This window comes from Apteryx rowi, unplaced genomic scaffold, assembly GCF_003343035.1.
Source record: "Apteryx rowi isolate R43461 unplaced genomic scaffold, aptRow1 scaffold_862, whole genome shotgun sequence".
Classification (NCBI taxonomy): domain Eukaryota; kingdom Metazoa; phylum Chordata; class Aves; order Apterygiformes; family Apterygidae; genus Apteryx; species Apteryx rowi.
Window position 1 is genome coordinate 257,425 of NW_020451163.1, and position 27,392 is coordinate 284,816.

At 46.8% G+C, this 27,392-nt stretch overlaps 1 protein-coding gene across 7 annotated transcripts; it reads right to left on the reverse strand.

Annotated features, from left to right (window-relative positions):
* Window positions 1-3,732: 3,732 nt before the first annotated feature.
* Window positions 3,733-27,392, reverse strand: ARHGAP1 (Rho GTPase activating protein 1). Of its 7 annotated transcripts, none has more exons than XM_026090614.1 (13): window positions 27,240-27,389; window positions 24,080-24,263; window positions 23,287-23,379; window positions 12,454-12,541; window positions 12,078-12,209; window positions 11,501-11,587; window positions 10,783-10,881; window positions 9,908-10,015; window positions 8,905-8,981; window positions 8,366-8,443; window positions 7,671-7,799; window positions 7,346-7,449; window positions 3,733-6,633 (listed from the first exon to the last, which is right to left on the reverse strand). In XM_026090614.1, the coding sequence occupies exons 2-13, from the start codon at window positions 24,216-24,218 to the stop codon at window positions 6,454-6,456; spliced, it is 1,314 nt and encodes a 437-aa protein (XP_025946399.1). In that variant the 5' UTR covers window positions 24,219-24,263; window positions 27,240-27,389; the 3' UTR covers window positions 3,733-6,453. The 7 variants fall into 7 exon arrangements, 4 of the variants coding, with proteins under 4 accessions (XP_025946399.1, XP_025946401.1, XP_025946403.1 ...); XM_026090616.1 differs by having other exon boundaries at window positions 27,234-27,389; XM_026090617.1 differs by having other exon boundaries at window positions 6,540-7,203.

The window sequence follows — 27,392 nt, forward strand, 5'->3', positions numbered from 1 at the left end:
TGCTCTAGGTGACCCTGCTTGAGCAGGGGGGTTGGACTAGATGATCTCCAGAGGTCCCTTCCAACCTCAGCGATTCTGTGATTCTGTGATTTATACCAATTGTGTTTTGGTCAGCTTTGTGGCTGCATGCAATGCACCTCCTGCCGATTACAACACCCTGCTGGGGGACGGCCCCACCTGCTCAAGGAGCCCCTGTGAGGCCAGCACAGAGGTGGCCTCTGAACTGGGAGCTGGGCATCTGTGAGGCCAACTACTGCACTCACAGGAGGGTTGAGGTTTTGATGGAGAGTCAGCATATTAACCACAGTGACCCTGTTACAGCGAGTCAACACACTCCAAGGGGCAGAAAAATCAGAGCCTGAAGTCTACCCAAAAGCACTGGCCAGATGGAAAGGCCTCACAAAAGTGTTAAGAGAAAACATTAAYGCTGGATCTGAAGTACTGCGCCAGAAGTTACAGCAGCTAAATTAATTAATACCTCAGATTACAGGCTCCATATGCAAAGTAGTACCTGTAAAACAGATGCCCAGGAATACCTCTGTCTTCCTCTATATGCCTGACTGGCTGTCACGACTCACACTGAATAATGCCAACACGTGGAAGGGGACTTGGCAACACTGGAAAGCCCTTCTTTGTTGGACGGCATGGGAATGACATACAAGCATCAATAAAAACTGAAAAGCAGCCTGATGTTGCAGCAATACAAGCATTACGCCAGAATCAACACATCATCCAGACTGCAAGGCAAGTAGCTAGTGCTGCTACTGCCCAATGGCGGGACATTGTTGGTGGTTTTAGCTCCACTACTACTGTTATTCTACACCCCCTTCTCGCACCCAATATTAGTTTCACTTGTTGCTACGCTTGTATTATTAATTGTAGTAATCGCTTTGTAGATAAGAGTCTTTCTAGCAACCAAATAGCTTACTGATGTAACCTGGAAACTACACTTTCTTCAGGAAAGGCCAACTGTGCAGATCACAGGGTGGAGCGCAGAGGGCCTAGCTGGAACACCATTGTACACCGAAGAGTTAGGGATCCACCTAACAGTTGACCTGAGTAGGCGCAGGCCTGCGCTGTGCTGTGCGGCACATATCACTCAGCGGCAGGATAAGCTTAGCTGGCTAACTGCAACAGAGGAACCTGCAAGCAGCTCCCGCTTGGTGCCTGGTGATGCCATCGGCATGTTCTTGTCTCTATCTAAAAGTGAAGCAGCATGTTTTCATGTGAACATCCTTTTGCTCAACAGTAGAAATGATGAGTACAGCTGTTTACTTCTAAGAACATCCTATAAAAACTGTTAAGACCGCAATGCCGTCAAACCTCACCATGGATGGGATCTATGCAGTGTGCCTGCCTGTCCATCCAGTGCTGCACTACTTGGGTTTCCCAGCATCTAGAGGGATGTAAGATTATCTGTGCTATCCCCTTTCTCTTTCTCGTGTTACCTACAATAAATGGTATTCTAATCAATACCTTACAGAGTCTGCGTACCTTTCTTACTGGGATCTATAATGAACACTTGCACTAGTGCATTATATTTGGCATAGTTGGCAGGATCCCAGTGAGAAATGCTTTACAAGGTGTAGTAAGTAAACATTTGGAAGACAACTGCAGCCTTAATGGGGGGGGTGTTATGAGGGAAAGCCAGACAACTTTCTCCAAGAGCGGGAGGTAGTACCAAGAGTGGTAGAACCAAGATTGGGTCAGGTTCCAATCTTAATTAAAAATGAAGCGCTAAATCCAGAGCCATTCTCCCATGCTTTTTTTAAAGCAGCTCAGCATTGTTTCTAGAGCAGGAGCCCAGTGCCCCAAAGCAAGGGCAGCTCAATCCCTCATCCTGCAGCTGCCTGATAAACAACATTAATTCCTACATCCTGACTCTGAAGCCATGTTCAAAAGCAGTCTTATTCTCCTAGGCCACTGCAAGGTGGGATCAGGAGGCACAGCAGCAGAGCAGTGATCGGGCTGGGAGGGCAGAAATGGAAATGCAAAAAGGTTAGGTTCCCAAACAGGTAGCTGCAGAAAGTAGCCATCACCTCTAAGGTACAATGCATTTATAGACTGCAGTGGTCTCCTACAGCCACTGTTCAATCATCCTCTACTAGCCAGAGCAGCCCATAGAGCTGCCCCAATCAGGAAAATGGTGATCTATCTGCCTTGCCAATGGGGAGAAGGAGTCCATACCAACCCACAGCCCACCCATCTCCTCTCTGAAGGATCCAAGGTGGGGGGTGGGCAGCAAAGCTCTGGAGACAATGATAAGCCCCGAAGCTGCCTGGCTCCTCCTCTAGGAAGCAGTGATTCTCAGCAAAGTACTCATCCAGTTGTCACTATGGGGAGACACTAATGTGAAAGGAGCAACCGCAGCCCAGCCTTGCTCAGCCTACCGCAGTACAGCAAAGAGCCAAACTTGCAGTACTTCATTCTTCTAAACCTGTTTCCAGCCTCACCCTGAGGCCCTTGCAAACTAGTGCTTCTTCCCAGAGTTACTCATGTATGAGCTATTTCATACTCGCTTTCCTTTCTCTGCATGGCTGTGGCTGGCAGCATAGCCACCCTTAGTCCTGTTTCTTGTAGATGTGCCACAGATGCCGCCAGTGGACAGATACACCTGGATCTAGAATTAGGTTTTGATTTTTATTGAAATACAAAAAGTGCAAACTGTGAAATATAAGATTGGTGCAGATTAGAAGGAAATAAACACGAATGTGAACTGATACCACTGTGAAAACCCCAGCCTGGCACCTGATGAACATCAACAGAAAAGAAGGCAGGGAACACTAGCAACAAAAGCAAAGCCAGAAGTTTTGCCCAAGGGCTCCACGCATAAAAGAGGAAACAAGGGCCAAACTGGCTTTCAGCCTTCTATCAAATGAGCAGACACTACCACAAGGCATCCAGATGGCCCCACCACCATCTGCATCACCCAATGGCTCTGATGTCAGTATATATCTTGAGCCAGGGAGCAGGGAGGCATCAGGGCCATTAAGACAGCACTAGGCTTAGCAGAGAGGAATGGTCTAGGTGATAAAATGCAGAGGCTGGAAGTGGAATGAGTTCTCTACCTCCTCAGGGAAAAGTGGCTAATAGCTAATCTGAAAGACAAGCTAGGGAAGAGACCCTGGGCAGCCCTACAATAAGGAGAAAAATGATAGTCCAGCTCCCTAATCAGATACTGCCCCCCACTTATATGYAGAGGAGAAAAAACAGCCCAGGCAGGCCCCTGGGCCTGGCCCCTGCCTGTGGCATTCTGCATGAGGAGGCTGACAGGGTGAGAAGGGCATTTAATCCCATGGGCTTGGCAGACACAAGCTCCTGTGGCCACCCACCTGGCAGAGGCTGCAGGCAGGTCCAGGCCAGTTCCTTGCCCAAATTATGGGAGGGATATTTCAATAAAAGGCATTCAGGATAGCAGACTGCAGAAGCAAAAGCAGCCCCAGTTACTGTGCCTGCTCCAGGGCCCTTGGCAGCTCCAGCATGAGAAGCAGCAGAGGAAAGGGGATATTTACACTGGGTCCTTTCCAGGATTTACAAGCACTTTCCCACCATGAGCAGTAGGAGCTTCCTGAACACCCTCCAAATCTGCTCCCTGCAGGCACTGACCTGGAGCAGGCTTTATCCCTGCCTGCAGGGGATGCACCAGGCTTCATTTCACTAAAAAAGAAAACATCACTTCAAGAATTCATAAAAAAAAAAAAAAGAAAAGAAAAAGAAAAGAAAAAGAAAGAAAGAGAGAACACAGACACTTGCAGCAATCCCTGCTCCCTCCCTGGAGAGGAGCTAAGCTACCCCCAGCCCTGCTCCTCTTGCAGGGAATGGTACTTGCTACCCTCTCCAGAGAGCTCGGGCTGCGAGTAGGGCCGAGGCCTTGTGCCCCAGCACACAGGCACTTCCCATTCCAAGCTCCTGGTCTTGAGCTTGTTTGTCCCTGGAGAAGTTAGCTGGGTTTGCCTTTCCTCTAGGGAGATATAAACAAGGCCAGAGTCAGCTACAGATACAGTCATAGCACCCAGCCTCACCCCATGCTGAAGCCTACACAGAGCAGGGTGTTCGCAGGGAAAGGAAGAGAGCGGCTGTCCTGGGCTCATTCATCCTCTATGCTCCTCCCAGGCTGTCGAGTAAGGCTTGACTCTTAAAGCAAACACCAGGCCAAGTACACCTCTCCCCACGCTGTCTATCCTAGCAGAGTACTTCTCCACAGCAAATCAGCCCTCCTAACTCGCTCCAGCAGAGACCAAAAGTGAATTAGGAGCTGAGTATCTCTACCTCCAAACATTATTTGGCTACTGCTGTGAATTGTCCAGGCTGAAACCATTTATATCCTAGCCAAACAGGGAAGAATCCTCCTCTTATGGGAGGGAGCCTGGTAGCCTCCATACAGCAAAGTCCCCCAGCATCTGTCAGGGATCAGATCCAGCCCTGCCCTGGAACATCCCTTGCTCCAGCCTTAGGAACGTTGAGCTTCTGGCTCACTGTTCCCACCCACGCACCGGTGTGCCTTCCCCACCCCAGCTGGACAGACCTGCGTTGCCCCACACATTCCCCAAACCAGCTGGCTGGATCTGCAGTGCTCCCACAGATGCCCCACATCAGCTGGTTGGATATCTGCTGCCTCACAGAGCTGCCTGTGTTCACACCCATCCCCCATTATGGAGCTTAGCAGAAATAGCAATTTCCACAATTCCTGCTGTTGATATTCATCAGCAGCACGTCACTTATTTTGATTACAATCAGGGCACCAACCTTCAATCAGTGTTTAAAGGCAAGTTAAATTCTCTGAAAAAGTAAATTCCATTTAGAATCCAATGACTTGTAAAAAATGAGCTCTGCTTGGTCCAACACATTTGTCCCTGTGGCCAGATTCATCAGGGAGCAAGACTGACCCAGGCATGCAGGGCACAAGATAAAACACACTGGTGAAGTAAGGCTAGAAGCTTCCTCACTAACACTCTCTCAGGCCCAGGTTAAGGAGAGGGATCTCTTTTAGCTCAAGTAGGGGGAATGCTGCAATCCAAAACCAACAGTGAAGCACTAACTGTGTTGCAGCTACTTTGGGAAGACACCAGGCCCACCTTGCTCTGAGCCTGCCTTCCAGACAACCAGATTTCTCCAGCCATGCCCAGGGCATACAGGATGCACCAGATCAGGCTTCCATGATAGGATGGAAGGGAAGTATGAACCGAGAAGGAGATGGGCAAAAGGTCCTCAACATGGAGAAGCTGTTCCCTCACAGCTTTGGCACATGAGTGTTCAGCACCTGGGCAGAGACTGAAAAGCCAGGTCTGCTGTACTCCAAAGTAAGGGTTAGCCCCAGTCCTCAGACCTTCCCTCAAGGCCATGCTCTCCGTTACGTTGTGCTGGAGAAAGTTCCGCTCAAACTGAAGAGAAAAAGAATGGCCCAGGCGATCTGTGGCAGTTAGCACAGATATATGTGCCTGAAGGGGTTGAAGAGGCCTTCTGTTGTTGCCACAGGGAGAGGCAGTGATCATCATACTGTTCAGCAGTTCAGTGTCACTAGGGCACTTACCACCTGCAGTTCAGATTCACTATCTGTGAATGGCCCCAGCCAGGCCCCCCACACAGGAAGGTTGGCCCTGAACCCTCCCAACAAGGCTGGAAGTGCTGCTGGAGGGACATTAACACCTGAGCTGGGTAACTGTGGGAGGAATCTTACCCACCATACCCCAGCAAAAGCTGAAGAGTATCTGGAGCAGGTGATCTCAAAGGGGGTTGGGCTAAACTCAGCTCCCCTGTGTCAGAGTCTGGCAGGCCCATGCAGCCCAGATACCCTGAGCCTGTCCTTCACTTGCCTGCCAAAAACACAGGCTCTAGAGTGGTGTTTGCCAAGTGCACGACATGCTGCTACCTAAAGCATAAGGGCTACCTGCTCCCTTCGCTGCTTCAGGTGGCTTTGGGGAACGGCAGGATGCATGTTCAGTGCTGAGAAGATGGGACTCACGGCAAGAACATCTCTGCCAAAAAAAAACCAGCAAGCCTGCCCTGGCCTTGATAGCCCAGCTGAGGCAAGGGGGATGAGCTGGGACTTCGGGGAGTTTAAAAAAATTAGGTCGTTGCTGAGGAAGGGACCAGGAGGGCAGAAAAACCACACATGAGGTAAGGAAGGAAGGAAGGAAGGAAGGAAGGTAGGAAGGTCAGCTTACATGGGAGCAGACTGGTGATGAGCCCTGGAGGAGCTGCACAGACTGGCAGGTGGGCTAGGACTCCACACCCAGCCGCCGGGAGACCAGCTTCCCTCCCCACCTGGAGCAGCAGGTCTCCTGCTTGCTTACTTACACACTTACTCCACCATCTCCACAGCCCTCGCTCTGCTCATCACCCAGGGAATCAATGGTCCCTTTGCACTGGAGACAGCTTGGTCACAGCTCCAAGACAAGGTGGGAAAGAAGGTGGGAAGGTGGACACAGCGTGCTAGTGTGGGCTGGCCTGGGCTCAGGCCTCCACATTCTCAAACAGTTCCTTCTGGTGGTCCAGCAGGAACTTTGTAAAGGTATTGATGGGGTTGATGGCTTTGAGGGTGATGGCTACATCTTTGGCCCACAGCAGATTTGGGCCAAAAACAACTGCTAGGTTGGTGTTTGTCATCTTGTTTCGGTCACTGTGAGCAGAGACCTGTGTGAGAAGGAAAGAGAACACTGTGAATCCTACAGAACAGCATAGCAGCTGCCCTCTACCCTCCCCAAAGCAAGAGCTGACAGACACCTGAGGGCAAATGGGAGCAGGATGGCAGACAGAAGCCGAAGACCCACCACCAGAAGATGGCTGGGGGAAACACACATGACCTCCAGCATTCAGGAGGTAGGGAGCAACATCTTGCCATTTTCCACATCCCACTGGTTCAACCACAAGAACACATCATAATACCAGGATGAAGAGCGCTCTCAGCTGATACCTCTTTGGTCCTGATCACCACTCTAACCAAAATCATCTTCCTTCTTGCTAGTGTAGCCTTGCAGTGGCTTCCCTAGCAACAGAAAGTCCTCTAGGGTGGATCTGAGATGCCTTTTCTAGTTCAGTCTTCTACTCAGATACTTCTGCTCAGATACTTTGCAGTTGTACCTGCACCCCAGGGTGCTTTCAGCCTCCTCAGCACAGACCACACTGACTTAACGCCTGCTTGCACCTCTCAGCCTTATGAGAAGGGACTGCTTTAGGCTAGTTCATCATGATCACTTCCGATCTCTGTATAAGAGAAGCATACAGTAAAGAAAGGCAAAAATTCCTGGCCTGAGCCTCATTTCCTCTCAAGGGGAAGGAGAGAGTGGGCAGTCAAAAAGCTGATGACAGGAACAGACAGCTGACTGCCCACTTTGGAGCAGCTCACCTGCACCAGAAAGGCTGTCAATAAACGAAGCACTTGGTAGTTTTCTTCTGGCAGAATCTGGAGTGTTTTACGAACAACATCCACACGATTCACCTCCTCCACACCTATAAAGGGAGAGACACAGGGCAAGCAGGTCCATGAGAAAGCCTCATCTCTCCATGCAAAGGGAGAATACCTCAGCACCCCCCCTAATGAAAGCCCAGTTTGCAGTCACAGGGTATCCCATGCAGGGCTGCCCCTTCTCCAGTCAAGGGTGGTTTGGAAGATGTCTTTGCTCTTGCCCAGTGCAATATTCAGGGGATAGCACACTCTTGTTACAACTCACTCTGGAAGCTGACAACATGGCTGTAGAGGTCAAAAGTGAGGAGGGGCTCAGGTAGCTCCCTCAAGAAGGTCTTGAGGATCACGGCAGGGAGGTGGACGTCTTCATACTGCTGGAAATCTACTGGCACACCTGGGAAAGTAGAGCAGAGACTCAGTGCTCACTAGCCAAAGCAGGACCTCCTCCAGACAAAAAGCGGGACCTGAGACTCAGAGCCCAGAACAGGGGAAGGAGCATCTTAAAGAAGAACATGGAGAAGGGACTGGAGTACAATAACTTCTAGGCAGTTTTGAAAAACCTGCTCCAAAAGCACGTGCAAAGCACTGCTGAATCTAGCACTACACCTCTAGAAGTCATCAAACCAAACAGATGGTTTCTTCCTTCATCTTCTCTCCTTCCAGCATAACCACACTAAGATGGGGTACCCTATCCTGGGAAACAGGGAAATTTTCAGGAAGGAAAAAAGCAGTGAGGAAAGCACAAGCACAAAAGAACAAGTTTTCCACACAGCAGAAACATTATACAGTATTTGACACTTCTCCCTTGCAGCTCAGATCATGTCCCGATAGTAGAGTAAGGCCTCACCTAAAGTCCTACCAGAGAAGGAGAGGAGCCATGACAGACTAGCTCCAGTACAGTTCTATTTGGACAGCAGGAGTTAGGGAATAAGAAGAGCTCTGCTGAGCTGGGGCGCTTACCATTGTTGTATTTTTGCTGGACATCCCTGACAACCTGTGTATTTGCTGATCTCCGGAAAATCCCCTCTGTTGCAAGAGCTGTAAAGTGAGAGCAGAAAGAAAAGAAATATCAGTCACATGGGAGTCTCTGCGAACACCAGTCTTAACAGTTGTAAATCCATGTTGTGAGTTGTTCAGATAGATGTCAACAAGTCCCTTTAAAAAAAAAAAGAAAAGAAAAGAAAAGAAAAGAAAAGAAAAGAAAAGAAAAGAAAAGAGTACTGCAATTCTTCCTGCCTACCTCTAGCAGCAGGCACAGAATACAAGGAGCATTTGCTGCTCTTATACAAGTGGGAGTATGGACAGATGGAAGAAAGAGATCTGCCAGGCCCTGATACCGCACAACCTCTCTTGAAGGCTAATTCACCTAGCTCAGGTCTTTACACTTTACTCTGTGCTGCTATTCTCCTGTGTCTCACTACACTCTGGATGGGAACTGGATGGAGGAGAGGCCACCAATATGGAAATAAGAGGGGCTGCAGCTTTCCCTGATCACTCACCATGTTCCTGCAAATGGGCAATGGTCTCCCTGACCACCAGAGGAACACACAACTGATCAGGGCTCTTCTCCCGTAGACTGTGGGAAGAAATGAAAGGTTAAAAATGGCTGGTCATCTCTGCTCTGCATGCAGCCTCAGACACGTAAACTTGCCCACGCAAGCAAGATCTTTGATTGGCACACAGGATCATGCTACCCCAGTCTCCCGTTCACCCATTACTCCAGCCTTCTCTCCTTCTCACTCACTATGCAAAGTCATTCACTGGAGCAAGTATGGGCTCGTTACTAGATCATAGGAATATTTCTCTGCCTTCTGTAAAAATCATAGCATGCAGACGCCAGGGCAAAGGGGCTCCCAGAAGACAAGGCTGTTAGTTACAAACCTGCTAAAGAGGGCTCAACTTCCTTTTTCCTTCCCCACTGTAGGAAAGGACAGAAAGCAGCTGACACGTGAGAGAACAGAACAAACTTCCCCCGACCATGCCTGCACCTACCCACTGTAATGGAAGACATACCAAACCCAGTGGCTGACAGGGAAGGTCTAGTGTTGCCAACGTGTTAGCTGCCACTCTCACATTTGACAGTCCACACCACTTCAAAGCATAGAGCCATTCAACCTCTCAGGCCACTAACAAGCTCAGGCATGTAGTACCACATGCGTTACATTTGGAAAAGTTTTGTTGAAGCTGGGGAATGTGTTCTCAGATTGCTTCAGAGGGTCTGTCTGGCCACGGAGCAATCTGAGAACACATTCCCCAGCTTCAACAGAACAACCCCATCCTAATTTACAGCGGGATCTAGCCTGGAAATCAAGAGGGTGGAATTGAACCGGGTTAGTCAGGATCTGGACATGAGAACAGTTTCCCAAAAGGATGACTCAAGTTTTGTAGCAAGTCCAAACTGCAAGAAATTTTACAGCCATTTCTGCAGCTGTTCACTTACAAATACAATGACCTCATATCAGCCAGGTCAGGGCAAAAGCAACACAATCCACAGATACTCACTGCTGGAGCGAGACTCCAAACTGCTGGTTTGGCAGCGGTGGGCGTGGGGGTATTGGCTTCTGCGGCACTTGTGAAGGTTTCTGCAGGGATCTCAGATATTCATCATATCTGTGGCAAAACACAGACTAGTAAAGAACCATTCCACCTTTCAGAAAGAGCACCAACTCAGCTCTACACATGACCCACTGCTGACCCACTGGTAACAGCTCATAGGAAGCTCCAGCCTAGCACAGTTGATTCCACCCGCACAAAAACAGGACAGGTAGCTCGGGAGCACAGGGGCAACAAGAACAAACATTTGGTTGCCAGGAAAAAGCAGACAGAAAGGAAGATCTGTCTGGAGTGAGAAGCTGGACTGGGGGAATAACTGGGGATCACAGAGAGCACAGGAAGAAGACCAGGGCAGCACTGTTCCTGATGAGGCAGTTGTGTGTGTACGTGAATGACAGGGAATCAGTCTGGAAGGGCCAAGATTGTGGTGACTTTGGGAAGCCCCAAAGACAAGCTGAACTGTGCCAAGTGACCAAAGCAGGTGTCCAGACACAGCAGATGTGCACCAAGAGCTCCAGGTCAGCGTTAAGGTCAGCAGCCTGCAGAGAGCCCCCAAGTGGTGGGTGGCAGAGGTAGGACAGGAGCTCCACCAGAGAAGCATTAACTCAAGGACAGAGCTGGGCACGGGGGACAAAGACACACAGGAAGGGAAACGGACAGAAACAAAAGTCTCTGCAGCAATTTGGCACCACTCCCTCAATAACCACTGCCTGGGTGGAACAAGCCCTTCCATCCCCTTCTCTTGCTTCCCCCTCTTGCCATTCCTCCAAAAAGGTCCCATATCATGTAGCCCTAAACAAATGGGAGACAGGCAGCACTCTCACTTCAGCACTTGACTTGGGATTCCCAATTGCTCCAGCTTCACATACTCCTCCAGCTCACTAAGGAAGTTCACATAAAATATCTTTCGTCCAAACTTAAAGCTGAAAAACAAAGACAAGTAGATATGTGAGGAATCAGGAAATCCACTACCAGAAGAATTGATTTCCCAAAGGCAAGGAGAGCAGGGGTCTGCAAGAGACATCAGTGGGGCAACAGGGCAGGTATGGCCAAGCAGCAGAAATGTCTCCCACACAGCTCTCCAACTTCATATATTTTACTAGGAAATGCCAAGGCTTTCCAAGTCATGTTCGAAGCCACAGCAGAGGCAGGCTCCCTGAAGCTCTGGGCTTCCCCTTCCTAAGCTCAGCAGTAGGCTGGAGAAAACTTCTCTTTTCATTTATTTTACAGCATGAACACAAGGGACTAGATGTAATCTGGACTGATGTTCTCACTTCCTTTTTGATTAGCAGCAGAGCCTGCAACACATTGCTTCTGCTTGGCTGGATAGCAAGGGAGCAGCACAGAGCTGCAAACTTGGTAGGCTCCCAAAGCAGTTGTTCTTTTGTCTAAATATTTCTGAGCTCAGAAATACGAGGAGAATAGGGTGTGAGACATCAGAGCACACTCAGCAGCCTGTGCTCATCTTGTGTCCCACTGAGAATGTCCCATTATCCCCCCGCTGTGTGATGATGTAGGTGAGCTTCCTACATTGCTTCCTACCTGATCAGGGGTTTGAAGAGAATCAGCAGAGTCTTGATGAACATAGTTGGGTGTACAATATATAACGCTTTGATGTTCTTCTTGTACCTGCCGAGAGAGGCTAAGTGAGGATGAGCTGTGTTTTAAGCAAAGGAATCAACCTTTCCACAAGATTAAGGCACCCGTGGGTACTCCATTCCTTTTGCACTCTGCCTCACCATGGCCTGACCTCCACTCTTCCATGCTTCCTAGTTCTCTCAGGCAACCCAGCAGCCTAAGGGCATGTTCTACATTGATCCAAGATCCACCAAGGAGCAGTGAGCAGTCTCATCAGGAAGCAACAATTATACCATGTGGCTGACACATTTGCACTGGTTCCTGGTTTTGCTGCTTGCCTGTTGCCTGAAGGATGTAACTACAGAAGGAGCTGTGCACCCCATGATTCAGCCTGCATTAAACTACTCACCTCCACAAACAGTAGATATAAGCAATAGTAGATTATGATCCCCAAGCTACATGGGGGGACAAGAAGAAGATTTTCTATGTTAGGCTACTGAAAAGCATACTATATCCTTCCCTGATGCCCTCCCTTACTCACTTGCGATCAAATTCCCTGTAGGCATCCCGCAGCCAGCTCAGGGATGGCTTGTTCTCACTGGTCAGGCCATGGTGCAGATACACCAGTGTGTAATCACTCTCCACATACTGGTCCAATGTGAACTTCAGGTACCTGCAAAGATACAATTGCTGAACCTGTTTCATGCTCTGCCATGGAGAGGCTCTTTCTCCCTTTGGGCTGCATTTTAGGGTGCAGTAACAGAGGATTTGCACCCCCAGTAATGGAGGTAAGTAGTTTGCAAGTATGTGTCCAGCTGAAGAAGCCACTGCATATAGAACTGGCCTCAGAAATCCAGCACCTGGGAACTATGCGAGGCTTAGGAAGTCGAATAGCCACCTCCTCAGACACTACTCACCCCAGCAGTTTCACATGATCAAGTTGATGACTTGGGGGCATCCGGCAGGCACTGAACAAAATGACTTTCCTTCCATACTTGTCATCACCTGCAGATGAAATGCCAGAGATTACAGGGAGATCCAGGACCACATTGTAGTCTTTGCAGCAAGGTGGAAAAATGGAGCATGGGAAACCTCCGTAACAAGGCAGAAGTCTGGATTGCCACAGCTGCCAGCAAAGCTAAACCTGATTTTCAGCAGAGTTGCCATGGGTCCAGTGGGGAAGCAGAAACCTAAACACCGAGGGTCTGGCAAGCTGGCAGTGTGAATGGAGAATAGATTCCACACTCCAGCCCTGAAAGAAGAGGAAGGATTAGAAGACAGGATGCCTTGGGGCACATAGTGATGGTGGCCAGTAATACAGAGCAGAGAGTGCTTGGAGCATTACCACTGCTCCTGGGAAAATTGCTCTTGATGTATGCATATACTGGGCAGAGGGAAAACTGCCCCTCACAAACACAAGAATGACTCCTCCCCTCCTGCACACAGTCCCAGACTAACTGCTTATGGTCTGGTGTGTTTGTTTCTTGCTTCACCTAGAGCTGTCCTGCACACAGAATGAAGCCATTTCATACCCTGCAAAGCAAGAAATTCACAGAAACAGGCAGCCCCAGCCACATCCCAGAGAAGAGAAGCAAGCATCATCACAAGCCTCTTCTAGAGATGGACCAAGTAGGGCTGAATTCTCCAGCGGTTTTTGCAGAATAAGCTATTCACTGCTTCCTAGATTGTCCATCCACAAGGATATTTTTCCAACCTGAGGAAACTCCACAGAGCTGCAAAGTGCAACAGAACAAACCATTCTATGTTAAAAACCCAGCAGAAAACAACCCCCATCACACTAGATCCAAATAACCCAGAAAGGAACCTCATCTCAGGGGAGAAAGCCCCAGCCACCTCTTGAGGCTTCAAAGACAATGGGCCAAGTTCTCCCAAAAAGAAGTCCTCAGAYGTCAGTGGACTTCTGCCAGCAGAGATCTCAGCCCCATGAACAAAACCCAAGCAAATGGGCACAAAGAAGCTTAGCTGACAAGCTAGGGGAACTGAGAAATTCAGATCAGTAGAACCAGGTCACAAATCTTTTGGATATATGAACTTTAAGGGAAAGTCTGGTTCTCTCCCAAGTAGACACATCACCAAATCCATTACCATAAGGATGACTTGCTTTTTAGCACCAGTGGAGATGAAATTGTTCCTTTACTGTGAAGAGTTCAAGTTTTCTCATCTTTCTAGCTACCCATCCTACTCAGAGAGCTAAGTTTTCTTGTCAAGTAGAAGGAGCACAGAGAGGGGGAAGGGGCTACTGAAGTTATACTTAAGTAAAACCTCCATCCTTCCCTATAGCACAACCATCCCATCAAGACTGCAGCACAGAAAAGTAGCCAGGATCTCTACTTGTGCAGGACAGCCCTACAATACATCGTTCCTCTCAAAAGATACCCTTTGCCTCATGTTCATTTACAGTATTCACAGCATGCAGCCACTTTTTCACCCTTGCATGGGCTCTGGCCCTCAAATATCTCTTGGCTAGACTTGCCTTGCAGCAACTGAGATCTCAAATGAAACCACGTAACAGCAAACCTGAGGTTTACAGGAACATTGCCTGTCCGTGACAGATGACCATTTGCTGCTGCAAATGGCAACCAGAGAACTCACACACACAAACCATGACACTAAGAGGCCACCAACCCTCCCTTTTACCCCCATTCCAGCCAGAAGAACAGATTCTCTCTCTAGTTGCTCACTTGTATATTCACTTGCATTTTTTTCTTGCAAGTACCCTTTCCAAGTCACTCATCAGACAACACAAGAGACAGAATTTACTGATACACATAAGCCAGAACCTCTACAAAAGTTAGGGACACTGAGGCAGCACTAGGTACAGACTAGGAAAGGGGTGGCATAGGCCATCACATTGACATACACATGCAAAAGGTAAGGGGCAATTAGGGAGGACACATGACCCAGAATGCAGGACTAGGAGAGACTGATGAAAGAATCATCTGGAACAACCAGATACAGTCACAGCCAGGCCGCAAGACCAACATCACATTGCATATCCCATGGTAGCCCACTCTCTGCCTAGCCCAGAGTTTCTTGGTAGCTTGCTATGAACTTTAGGGCTGGGTCTAATGCACATAAGCTGTCTGTAAAACAAAGATGCAGGCTACAAAGTCCTGAGCAGGAGGATAGGGCATCTCACAGCTCTTCCAAGTAGTCTTTAATCACTCTTACATTTCCATCTGGAAAAAGGATCCTGCCTTCACAGAGCAGCAAGAAGATGGAAGTATTTGAGAATCTCTCAAGTTTTGAAGTAATAGGAGTCTATGAAAAAGAATGGCCAGAAAGACTACAGACCTCTGCAGATTACAGCTCCTTGCTAAAGTCAGAGTAGGTGCTGTCTTCAGTTAACTGAGAGGCTGCATTTCATGCCAAACTAGAAGGTCTGAGGGTCAGAAGCAGATCCCAAGCTTGATCAAGGCAGGCCTTGGTTGTGAAGAACTGCAGCACAGCACCTTGTTCATGAGATGTTGTGGGTTGCCACACACTCAGCTCAGGCTCCTGGGCACTGATTTCCAAGTCTGACAAGGCAGAAGACATGAACCAAATACCTCAAACACCTCCCTCTGGAATGACATGAAAGCCTATGGAAGGGCCTATGCAAGGTCCAGAATCTCCTTCCCTGTATAGCTGAAAAGGTCTGGGGTTGTTGATAAAGAAAGAACAGACAATAAATGATTCACCCGAAGGGAAGACAGCATGTTTCCTCTGGATAATTTCCAGGGCCAAGTACACTAAAAGATAATCTATAGTCCCTTGGATCACTGAAAAAGGAGTGGCCCATTTTACCCTCCAAATCAGAATGAATTTATGTATGAGAACTACACAGGAACCTGCACGCCCCTTACTGAGTTCTGGGTTTCACTCCAGTTGCATCACACTGAGTTCAGCCTGTCAGCACAGAAACATTCAAAACAAACAGCTGCCAACCCTGTTTCCACCTGACACATCAGATCAGCCTGGTTCCTCCAGACGACAAAATTCAGCTCCTGAGCATCAGATTTGAACAATCAGTTGTTCCAATTTATAAACAAGAACTTAAAACCCATTCCACACATTCTTGGCTGTCTGAGGAAGCTGCCTCCAGGTGGCCTCTCTGCCTCAAACTGAACAGATTCTTATCACATTTGATCTTTCCCAGACGCTCCGTCCCTTGTACTGTTTGCTCTTCTGTTTGCAATATTAATCTTACGTATCCACATTTTCACCCCTTGTTTGCAATTCCAAGCAATTAAAGTTTCCATTGAACCCAACTATAGACCATGTACTAATTACTCAGCTTCTCAGGCTGTCTCCTATTTCCCAGAAAAGGAACGCTCAGCAACAGTTAACAACAAGCCAGCAAAGCACCCCAACAATATACATACCTTTGTGAATATATCCATACATAAGAAATATTTTCAATCTACACTGAAATACAACTACCTCCCTATAGGATGGAATCCGGAAGTTGTTAAACAACAGAGCAAGATGGTAGCCAATATGCAAAGCCTATTCAGCCAAGCCTGCTGTTATCTAAAGCAATATTGACTGGTAGCACTGATGGACATGCTAATTCTTCTGAATAGTGCTATGGTGCCTTTAAAGCATAAATTCAGTTTTTCCTCTCATCTGAAGAGTAGCATTTCTAGTACACTTCTGAGACACGAGGCAAGGAACAGCATTCCCATGGTTCCAAACCTTCCGCGCAGGACCACACTTCTGAAAAGACTGAAGTTTAAAAACTGAGGTGAAGGTTTCAGCAGAAATGCAGACGTATCAGAACAGGAATTTATATCAAGGTAGCAGTACTGTTCTGAGAAGACYACTCTGTATTAAATGAATCTGTAAAGCCTACAGGGAAAATATTTGTTTAATTTGCAAATCCTGCTATGTATTTCCAGGTGTTTCTCCTGAAAAATATCACCCGGCCTTTATGCCATGAGTTGAAGCTACCATATGACTTGGCTGGCAGCAAAACTACAGTCTGGGGGACCCTCTTCATTCCTAGTTTTGCCAGGCATCATCACCCAGGGATCCCACTTCGATGAAAAATTTAAATGGGAATATCCTGGTACTTTGATACTGAGAGAATGCAGACAGATAAAACCTGCTACCAAAAGCTCGTGTTACAGGTTCAACAGCAAGTTATGGAGTTCAGGGACAAGGAGAGGACATACTAGAGGGTTCTGGAACGCTGCTGTACAAGTTTCACAGAGCTTAGGAAGTTTATCAGAGCCACTGTCAGTAAAAATCTTCTCTAATGTAATTTCAGCTTCTTGCCAAGTTTATGACACAGCTGAGCACTGTTTACATGTGGTTGGTAGATTTTAGTTCCCTGTTGAATTCCAAAGTGGATTTAGCCTCTGAGGAAAAAGGAGGTCATACAAGCTACGAGCTCAAAGTAGAAGTACTCCAGTACATGACATCTTCCATCTAGATATTCCCAATAAACAAACTGCCAGAATTACAAAGCCTTCTCAAGAGACTACAGCTCTGCTTGGCTTGTGGGTATCAGTGGTTTTCCCCACTGCAGATGGCTGGGGAAACAGAGCAGGACCTGGCAAGAGGTAGGGCAAAGGTAAATTAGGAGTCTATGCACTGTCACTAAATCAATGATTCCAGGAGGAAGGATAAATATCACAACTCTTTATGTCTTACTGGTGATTACAGTTTTTAACTGATTAAAAAAAAATATCAGAGGATCAGATTAAAGAATGCAAAATGGGAGGATACCTGAGAGCATGGCAGAGGTGGGAGAAGAACCCAAGAAATGGGGTAGCAGGGATCAGCATTTCCACAGACTGTGCAAAGGTCATGGCCTGCTGTTCAGGAACAGCAGAAAGAATTCCACACCAAGAGAGAGTTTCATCTACACTGGTAAGTGAGAAAGCACTGACAATCAAATTCTTAAGGCTTGAGATTGAAGTCCAGAAAACACTAACAAATGTTCAGCAAGCACAGAGCAGTCTAGCAAAGCTTCAGGCTGGAATGAGGAACAAGTTGCCAAAATATATCTCCTCTGCAGCTAAACGGAGAAGAAATTGATAATAACTGCTTTCACACTAGAGAATCCAATTTAAGTGCCAGCTGCATAGCAAGTGACAGCAGCAGATCATATGAAGGAACAGGAAGCAATCCTAGGATGAACTTCTAAAGCACACAAGACAAAATGGTAAATCTGTATTCMAACTGAACTGGTCCAAAGAGGCCACCACCATGACAGAGGAAGAACAGAATTTACATTGAGACCCAAGAGCCCCAAAGTGCCCAAAGTAAAGCTCACAGGTCAAATTTGGCTCAGATGATTCTGCTGCCCCTGAGGCAGAAGTGCAGCCCTCAGAGATGGCAATTATGTGCAGCCTTTGGACTCCTGAAAAGTTGCCAGTGCAGCCCAAGGCTGAGCAAAGTTTGGGCTCCCCTGAGATAACCCAGCTACAGGCCATGGTCATGCTAAAGGAATGTCATGATCTACAGCATCAAATGTTAGTGCCACAAAAAATCTACCTACCTGGTCGGGCCCCATCAAGTGCACCCTGGTCTGGAGGAACAGAAAGAAAGTTATAGCAAGCCAAGTTTTGCACCCTTTCCCAGGAAGTCACTGGGATGTATTCAGTTGCTCTCAGCAATCAAGCTCTCTCGACTTCATCTTTTCCCCATGCTCCAAAGCAACCTTATCTAACAATTAGAGGCAATAACTGCAACTCATGATTCCTGAGTCTCTCTTGAATTTGCATCCAATTCTGTGTAATCATAGTCAGGTTTCTGACCCTTACTGTTATGCTTCTCGCACATAAAAAATGGCAGCTGCAGTACCGCCCCTTTTAATAGGGTTAAGTGCACCTAATTGCAAATGTCAAGGGCCTTTGAACAACCTTAGAAGTGTGCAGAGGATGGCATCATATTGTATGAATAATACATTCAAAAGATTGTTTTACAAGAAGCTAAATTTCACGAATAAGCAGAAGATGAGGACAATTTAGACTCCAACGCATCCATGGCTTTCTAAAAATCTTTTTAATAGACTCTTAACAAAAAAATAAACTGCCAATTTCCTCTGGGCAGCGAGGAGTCTGTGAAGGCATTTATTGCCATCCCCTGTTCATCACTCCTACACCTATATACTCAACAGACCCACACATGTCTATTAAGACCTGTTATAGGGGACTGCTTAGAGCAGGGCTATTTTAGAAATTCTCAGTTCCCTTGATCGCACATGTCAAAAAAAAGGGCACAAGTTGGGCTTCTTTTGGGAGGCCCCAGTTCACCAGAAGCCACTCAAACTGTACCATACCAATACTCTACAATAAATAAATAAATAAAAATCACCAAAGCCAGAAACTACATCCAAACGCAGCAGAAATGCAGGCATTTTGTGTCAATGGAGCCAATAATAATGTACCATACCAGAACGGAGCGTTGTTAAGAAGCCTCTGCGGACCCAATTAGACACCAAAAACACACCACAACATACTTTCAACAGAAGTTTTGTCTGCAACTTCAGCCTTTGCTCTTTTGGTGAAACAGCAGCTACCAGTGCTCCTAGATTGATTTATTTTCCCATGTCAGGCATTAGCAGCAACAGCAAATCATCAGCATTAGTCACAAGTTTGTCACCAGCAGACGTATGGGATGGCACCAACAATAGCCAGCCACAATGCTTTTTAAAGCAAGTTTGGTATCAGACACCAAAAAAAGAGTCACCATCAAAACTGCTGGAGTGCAATCCAGTAACACCCAAGAAGGGATACCCCCAGCTCTCCAGTCTGCTTTTCCTCTTTGAAAGCAGCAAACCTTACTATATCCCAGCATCAAGCCCTCTCTTCAGGGGCACAGCCCTACAGACTGCCAGTTAATGGTGAGAGGCAGCAGACTTCCCACAAACAAACTAGCAAAACATGCTCTAAGTTTCAGCAATGCTTTGATGTCATTGGGCAGGGACTACATAGCTTAAGTAAATGGCAATAGCTACTCTCCAGACAATTTCCAAAAGGGAGAATTCCCTTTGGAATTTCCCCACTTATTGGGGAAAATGGGAATTCTGATGCACTTCATAGCTACAGGTTTGCATACTGATCGCAAAGGTAAGATCAGTATTTCTGACTGGGCAAAAGAATAAGCAAGGAACAACACGCTACCAAGGAGCTGTTCAAGAGCCCTGATCTTCCCACATATCCCCAGACTTCCAGTAAGAATCGGCATCTCCAGATACCTCCTTCAGACTGTTACTAACCATCTGCCATATTATCGCAATTCAGATTTTGTTGCGCTGTAGTTTGCCTTAGTCCCCAAGGAGATAGAAGCAGCACCTTTGCCATATAAAAATTAGCAGCAGGATACAGAAACTCTTAAACCTAACAGAAGTTTGGGGTAGTTCCTCAATAGCCTTCAACCACAAGCATGGGTTTCCTCCAAATGCTACGTGATCTGAGCAAGTAAAAAAACCCCCACACTGCAGAAGTGGTGTGTACAGTGAAACTGAGCCGCCTGTGCTCCAACTTCTAGCCATGCATAAAGACAAATTTGTCTTCTACAATGCCCACAAGAAGAGGAACTCAGAATCCAGATCAGCACACCCACACAGAGACCTCTCCAGAGCCAACATAAGATATTCCAGAAACRGATACTTTAAGGCAAGTCAGAAAGTCCAGACAAAGATTATTATGTACATTTTTTGGAAACGCACTGAATCCCAGAACCAAAAGAAGGCATCCCAAACTAAAATATTCTGATTCATAACAGTGGCATGGTAACCTCTTGGAACTGTGGTCTGGGGTGGTGGGGGGACAGGGAATCTGGGGGCCTTATGTTCCCATCTTCCCCCACCACAAGGGACAGCAATGACATGGCTGCTCCTTACCAGTGGACAAAAAGCAGTGCACCGTGGACAGCACATTCCACGAAGATCGAGCCCCCAGAGGAGATTAGGAGCGTAGAGCACAAAGGAGAGTCCCCATGAGACCACTGCACTATTTTGAAGCAGAAAACAAAACAAAGAAACCTATTTTCTGGGAAATTCTGCAACATGTTTTAGAATAATTTCCTTCCTCTGTGGGCCAGATAGCTAGAATATTCAAATTCAACATGCCTTGTGCTGAATCACTAATTAAAGTTCAGCTAGAAAATGTGTGTGTTAACTTTTTGTAATCCTAATTGGGCTTTTAATAAGCTGTTGTCTATTAACACTGTGCACCCATCCCTCAAGAAACAATTACTATTCTGACTGCGCAGGATAACTCCGGGCTCATGGAGCTCAGCCCAAGGATGGGAACCAGCCTTCTGCTTTTTTCTCAAAATAGCATCAGCATCCCAGAATATATTTCAGGGAAGACACAAAGAGAATTAGCTATATGTTTTCTGCCCTGAAGTGCTGGACAGGGAAGGACTCAGAAGTAAAAGCTCATAACACAGCAGAACGGATAAAACTACACTTGATCTGCTGCCATTTGCTACTATGTACAAGAGAAGCAAGGTGGGGGCACTCCTTTCAGGCGAGTGGGGCAAGCTTTCCTTGCACCTAAAGCATAACTTGTCAGCAGAGCCAGATCCAAACAGTGCAATTTTAATCACCAAGGCTACTTCTAATAGGATTTTTCCAGATTTTCACAGATTGTTTGCCTCCTACAGTAGCCCAGAAAACACCACCCTGTCTGATTCTCTAAACAGTTAACAATATTAATTATTGTCCAAGAAAACTGAACGAACAGCTTCAACTCAGCGCCCAGATTATGATTTAGGTCCCTTTGATCAACTTCATAAATCCTGCTTTCAGGAGACAAGACACCAGTGAGCCTCAAAACTATATGTCAGCATATCCACTATCTGGAGCTGTGCTACTAGGTCTTCCTTGCCCTCGAAAGGCATCGCACCACCTTCTGGGTGGGAGACACTCACAAGCTTTTCCATAAACCAGCTATTGGTGAAAAACAGTCAGTAGCAGCCAACAGCAGATGCTTATATGAAAGGCTTTTACACTACAAAGAGACGCATGAAAGGGATGGAAAACTCACCAGAAACACAAATTTAAGCCATGATGGGGAAGAAATTTCTTTCATAACACAGCCATACCTTCCAGTCAGCCATCACACCCCCCTGAAATCCTTTCAGGAAGGTAGAGAGTTCTTCCTTTACTACCCTAGACATCTGTGTCAAATGGCTGCTTACCAGCAGCAGCACTAGACACATCTCAATGATACTTCACTCAGAGAGCTTGTAAAAAAACATTGTGTTACCTTGGAATAGCAGTCCCACAGAAAGACTGGCGCTTACATCAGAAGGCAGTGTACAAAGTGTATCCTTGGTTCAGGCAACATTCCAGTCTTATCAATGGCTCTGATCTAAGCTCTCTGCTAAGTGCTTAGGCTTTGTCTGAAGTGAACAGAAGTATCATTTAACTCATCAGCACCCAGAGTTCAGAAACAATGGTTACCTCTGTCATTTGCATTCCAAATATTCTAGTTATTTTCACTGACATAGCAGAGTCCACACATCTGCCCCATCCCAATTTCAGCAGTAGGGAGAACAAGGTGCAGAGTCATATCAACCCCAGTCCCAGAACTAGGGTTCCTGAAAGCTCCATGGAAAAGAAGGTTACTAATGCATTTGTGAATCAAAGCACTAAAAAGAGAACTTAAAAGGCACAGCAGCCCAAAGGATGAACAACTCGCCTGTCATCCTGAGCAGCCAAGGCACAGAGAGACAAAGAAGAATGAAGTTTTGAATTTGCCATTATCATTTTGTGTTCCTAAAAGATATGAGAGGTCAGGAGAAAGAAACCTTATTCTAGACGATAGCCAAGGAAAGAACAATGTCAGGACAACTCTTACCAAGGTAACTGCCTGAGAATCTTCCCTCTCCAATCAAACCCTACTGCAGAACAACCTCTAATCAAAAGGACTCCAGCTTACAACTCTGCTTCTCTTGAACTTCACATGTGGGGCAGGGACCAGGGTACAAAAAAAAGGCAGGAGGAAGGGGAAGAGATGGCTATAGATAATCAAGGAGGAAGTGTGAATCAAGTCACAACATGTTAAAGAGGCTTTTTGTAACAGGGAATGCAGAACAAACTGGAATTACTTTCTCTCAGCCTTACCACAGCAACACAAAACTACTCCCAAAAGTCTTTCTTATGGAGCTCCCAGAAGTAACTTGCCAAAGGTTAGTATAATCAAAATAATATTTACAAGACAACCACAAGGAAGAAATCAGCATGCTTGTGACCCGTGGTTCACAGAATGATCAGGTCCTTCCTTGCAGTGGGCCTTGTGCATATTCTCCACATTCCAGACTTCTCAAAAATGCTGTATAGGGATAGGATGGTAAGCTCTGGTCATTCAAATATAACAGTCAGCTTCCAAGCCTACTGTGGATTACTCAGTCAGCTGAGGAGCTTGCAACTGTACTGCATAACTAGATAATTTCTGTGGCATTATCATGCAGAACCCACATCTTCCACTGAGGATATAGCCAAGAGCTACATCTAAAACACTTTAGCTAAAGCAACTGAGCCCCACTAATAATATAATCAAGACAGTAAAACCCAAGAAAGAATGCAAGTTGAACTGAGGTCAATGGAAAGTTAAACTTAATGCAAACATTCAAGATGTTTGGTGCTCTTTCTCTTTACAATGCCAGCTGTCCTTGCCACTTGGGCCTGGCATACAGCAGATGCCTCCGCAGCCCCATTAACAAGGTCCCTCCTCACCCCAGCTGCAAAAACGTCATGAGAGGAAGCAGAGAGAAAAGAGCCCTACCTGCTACTTCCACGATGTGGTGCCTGGCAATATCATAGTAGGGATCATCCCACCGCAGGTGAGTGACAGGCTCAGGGGAGCCTTTGGAGTCCTCTGCACAAAACACAAGGAATAAACAATTAGCAGAAGGGATCTAGAGCACCTTGGCAAGGGGCAGGGCAACAGAGATAGAGGGCTGGGAACAAATGGCTCCACAACATGGGGGTACTCATGTATGAACCCGGCCATTCTGGAAACCTGCCTCCGAAATTCTAACTGCCAAGGGCACCATCATGGCTGCTTAGAGCAGGAGGATCTTAACATCCTCCCTTGATGGATGGCTGTCCAATGCCTTGGGGCTAACTCTCTTGATCTCTTTGGGCAACACAGTCCACAGAATAGTGTTTGGTTGGATTCCTACGGATTTTCACAACAACAGCTCAGATCTCCAGTCCCACCTCCCACATGAAAGTCCAAGACCTTTCCAATCAGGAAGACCAATCTATCTTGCAAGAGACCATAATAGAGGACACTCAAGGACTTACAGCATGTCTGTACTGTCAGCATCAAAGTGCAGCCAGTCCCAGGACTGACAAGAGTATATTAATATCAGCTGGCCTTGATTTTTTTAGTTTCGTTTTTTTTAGCTGTTCAATGACAGGGCTAATTCACTTGGGTGTGGTGCAACATTAATGTATCAACAAACTTTCAAATGGAGCTGGGACTCTGTATATGTAGATACAGCCATGGTGTTGCAGGACAAATGATTCCTTTTTGGCCTAAACCCAGACCCCAAACAAGCAGGAATATTCACCTGATTTGGGAAAAGCAGGGACTTCATCTGCTGGCCAGTCCTTATCATCTATGGAGGCCAGTTTGAGCTGGCTGAGGGACTGGTTGGTATCATCCAAATTCAGGTCATCCTGAAGCTCTGACAGCGGATCTGTAGCCATGATCCCCAAATACTGCAGTTTGTTTTGCAGAGTCTAGAAGGAAAACTGCAGAGATTGATAGGTCAGACACTGAGATCACACTGTTTCCCTCCCTGAAGCTCTTCTTCTCTCCATCAATTTCTCCAAAAGCTTCCCATAACATACCTTTAGCTATTCAGAGGTCATTCTTCCCCTTCCCCTCAAGGCAGAAAGGCATAAACTCACCCTCCTCCAAAGCCAGAAGCACTAACACTTGCCACTTTCCTTCCTATAGGCTCCATCAGGAGCCTGTACCAACCCTCAGTGAGTCTGCTCGACCACAGCTGTGTCCAGATTAGCTTCTCTCCTGAAACAGGAGCAGTAGCAAGACGCAGAGGAAGTCGAGAGGCTACACCAGCCCCTGCCTGATACACTCACTGTACCAGCTATAGGCTCCCCCTCCCCCACAACGGGCTGGCACAAAGCCCAGCTGTTTCCACAGTTGCTCCCAGTGCTGGAAGCTTTCCCAGGAATCACCACCCTCCACCATAAAAGAGGGCCAGAGCTCTCAGCAGCAGCAAAGCGGGTGCTTCAATGTGCTGGGATCTGAACACAGAAGTGAGTAACTCAGAGCTTCTTAAAACAAGATTTCAGAGACTGAGCTAGTAAGATAGAGAAAGCAATACACATACAACCCAGATCTCCTTTCAGCATCACCCAGCAAATCCTTTCTTCTACATGATAGTAAGCAGCACAGGAATCATCTCTTATATTAAAGCTATATTGCTAGAACAAGCACTTTTCACCAAGCATGCCAAAATGCTGATGAGACCAAGGAATTAAGAGGGTCCAGGAAACAACAGAGAATTCACTGTTTGCTGTTGCTTGCAAATATTTCTCACTCTCGCTTAGAGCAGTACATATGTCAAACCCAGGACTGAGCTAGCACAGCATGCAGCCCCTCCTAAGGGTACCAACTCCTAGGGAAGTCCCCTAGGAAACAGCTACCATCATCTAATGTCAGTGTCCTGGAAATAAGCAAGGAAACATGGGACAGGAAAAACACGCAGATCTAGAGGGCTCACACAGACCAAAGTTATCATCACCACAAGGACAGTAATTCAGCAGCCAAAAGGCAGCAAGTCAAGAGGAACTATAACAAAACAAGCAGAAATGACACCTTGCATCAGCAAGACTCTCTGCAATGTTGCTCCTTGGACAGGCTTGTGCTTGTTTTGCAGATGATCTAAGGAGCCTGACAATGCCTTTGTGTGGAAAGATCATATTCATAATGGAGTTATTTCCTTGGGCAGAATGGAGGGGAGCACTGACATTTTGCCCCCTCCAACCCTAGAGCACGAGTGTGTGCATCTATCCAGCGGTTGATGATGAAACAGTTACACGGACATGAGCACAGAGAATGAAAACTCTGAGACTGAGCATCAGAAGGTGCTGTGTCCATGCTCAGGGTAACACTGAGCTTTGGTAAATTTTGAGAGGGCAGGAAATTGGATATTCAGTGTTTGTCCCCTGCCCCAGAGATCTCTCCAAGGGTTACTGTGTCCTGTCATCCCTCATCAGTTTATAACCAGTTCCACTTCCCTGTGGCTCCCAAATGGCTGGAAGCTATTGCAAAACAAATGAAATAAGATCCCCAAAATAGGAAAGAGCAAGACATATATGGGCAGTGGATCACCAAGGCAGTTCAGCAAATACACAGGGTTGGACAGCTTCAGTCAGCCAGAGACCCAAGCAAAATGGTCCCATGAGAACTGGGGGAGCTGTTTGACCTCCTCTGTTCTCAAAGGGACAGGGAGCAAGAAATCAGGCTCCCTTTCACCATGAGCTCATGTTGGAACCATGCAGCACCAGAGCCAAGTGACAACCAACTCCCCACCCCTAGCAACAGATCTGATTTCTATGGTAACACTAGGCATCAATTCCTATGACTCAGTGTGCTTAAAGTATCCTCTGCTGCAGCTCAGCAGCCCCACAACCCAGCACTGCACACTGATGTTCACAAGGAGGAAGCATCCACAACCCCAGGGTTGTCTGCTGCTCTTGTCAGCCCCTGGGCATATCCTGCTCTCAGGGACTTCCCAGCCCAGGTGGGAAGAGAAGACCTAGTTTCAACTGCTGCCCAGGAGGTGCCTTTTGTGCCAAGTTCTTGGGAATGCCCAGCAGCAACAGCACCCCAAAGCAAGGTCCAAAAGTGCTCAGGGACCAAACCCAAGTCCTCCTACAGAGCAGTGACAATACTGTCATAGGGCTGGCAAGATACTAAGTTTTCTCACTACAAGAAGGATCACAGCTTGGCTTCAGAGACAACTTGAAGCACTTCGCCTGAGGTCTAAGTGCTGATTATTAGACAGCACCAAGGGATTTCCCCATAAGCATACTTCTGAGATTAATCCCAGTGTGGCACCTTGTGGAAGAAGGAAGTAGTCAGTAGGATCCTTACAGTTCCACACTGGAAAAAAGAGCCCAAGGGATAATGCACTTGCCAAACTCTTCTTTACCCTTTGGACAGGCAGGCCAGACTCCCCAGATATCCCCACATACTTTTCTCAGGCAGGCAGGCAGCTCTGTTCTTTGGTTCTAGGTTAGTGTTTCATGACAGAAACATTAATGAAAGAGGGATCCAGACCAGAAGAGCTCTTTTATTTTTTGTTCTTCTTGTGACCTAGTCTGTAGCTATCAGAGAGCTCTAAAAGGCTTTTCACAGAATTCCCCCCACCCCTTTCCCAATAGTGCAAAAGACAAAAGCAGAGGGTCTCACATCAGATAACCCTGGAGCATTTTAGAGAAATAGTGTCCTCTAACTGCCTAGGAATAATCAGGCACTGAGAAAGAGAGACCCGGAACTGAGAGGTAGGATGCAAGAAACTGAGGGGATCTTAGCATAAGGGTACCCATTTTATTTCCTGACAGAGTGCAGCTGCATGTTAAAGGAAAGAAACCTCAGTCCTTTAAAATACAGTGTTTAGCAAAGTTCTGGGCTGGAGACTCCTCCTTACACAAGACCCCAACAGAATCTACCCAGGGAAGATGGCCCACCTGTACCTATGAAGTCTTGGTAGCTGCTGCTCACACAGACTTTTTGTTGTTGTTGTTGCACAGTTCCAGTTTTGTTACTCCAGCATCATCCATTTCTCAGCTGTACCTACTTTGGAGTTTCCACTTTCTGTTTTTCTTCTGGATATACTATTAATTCAG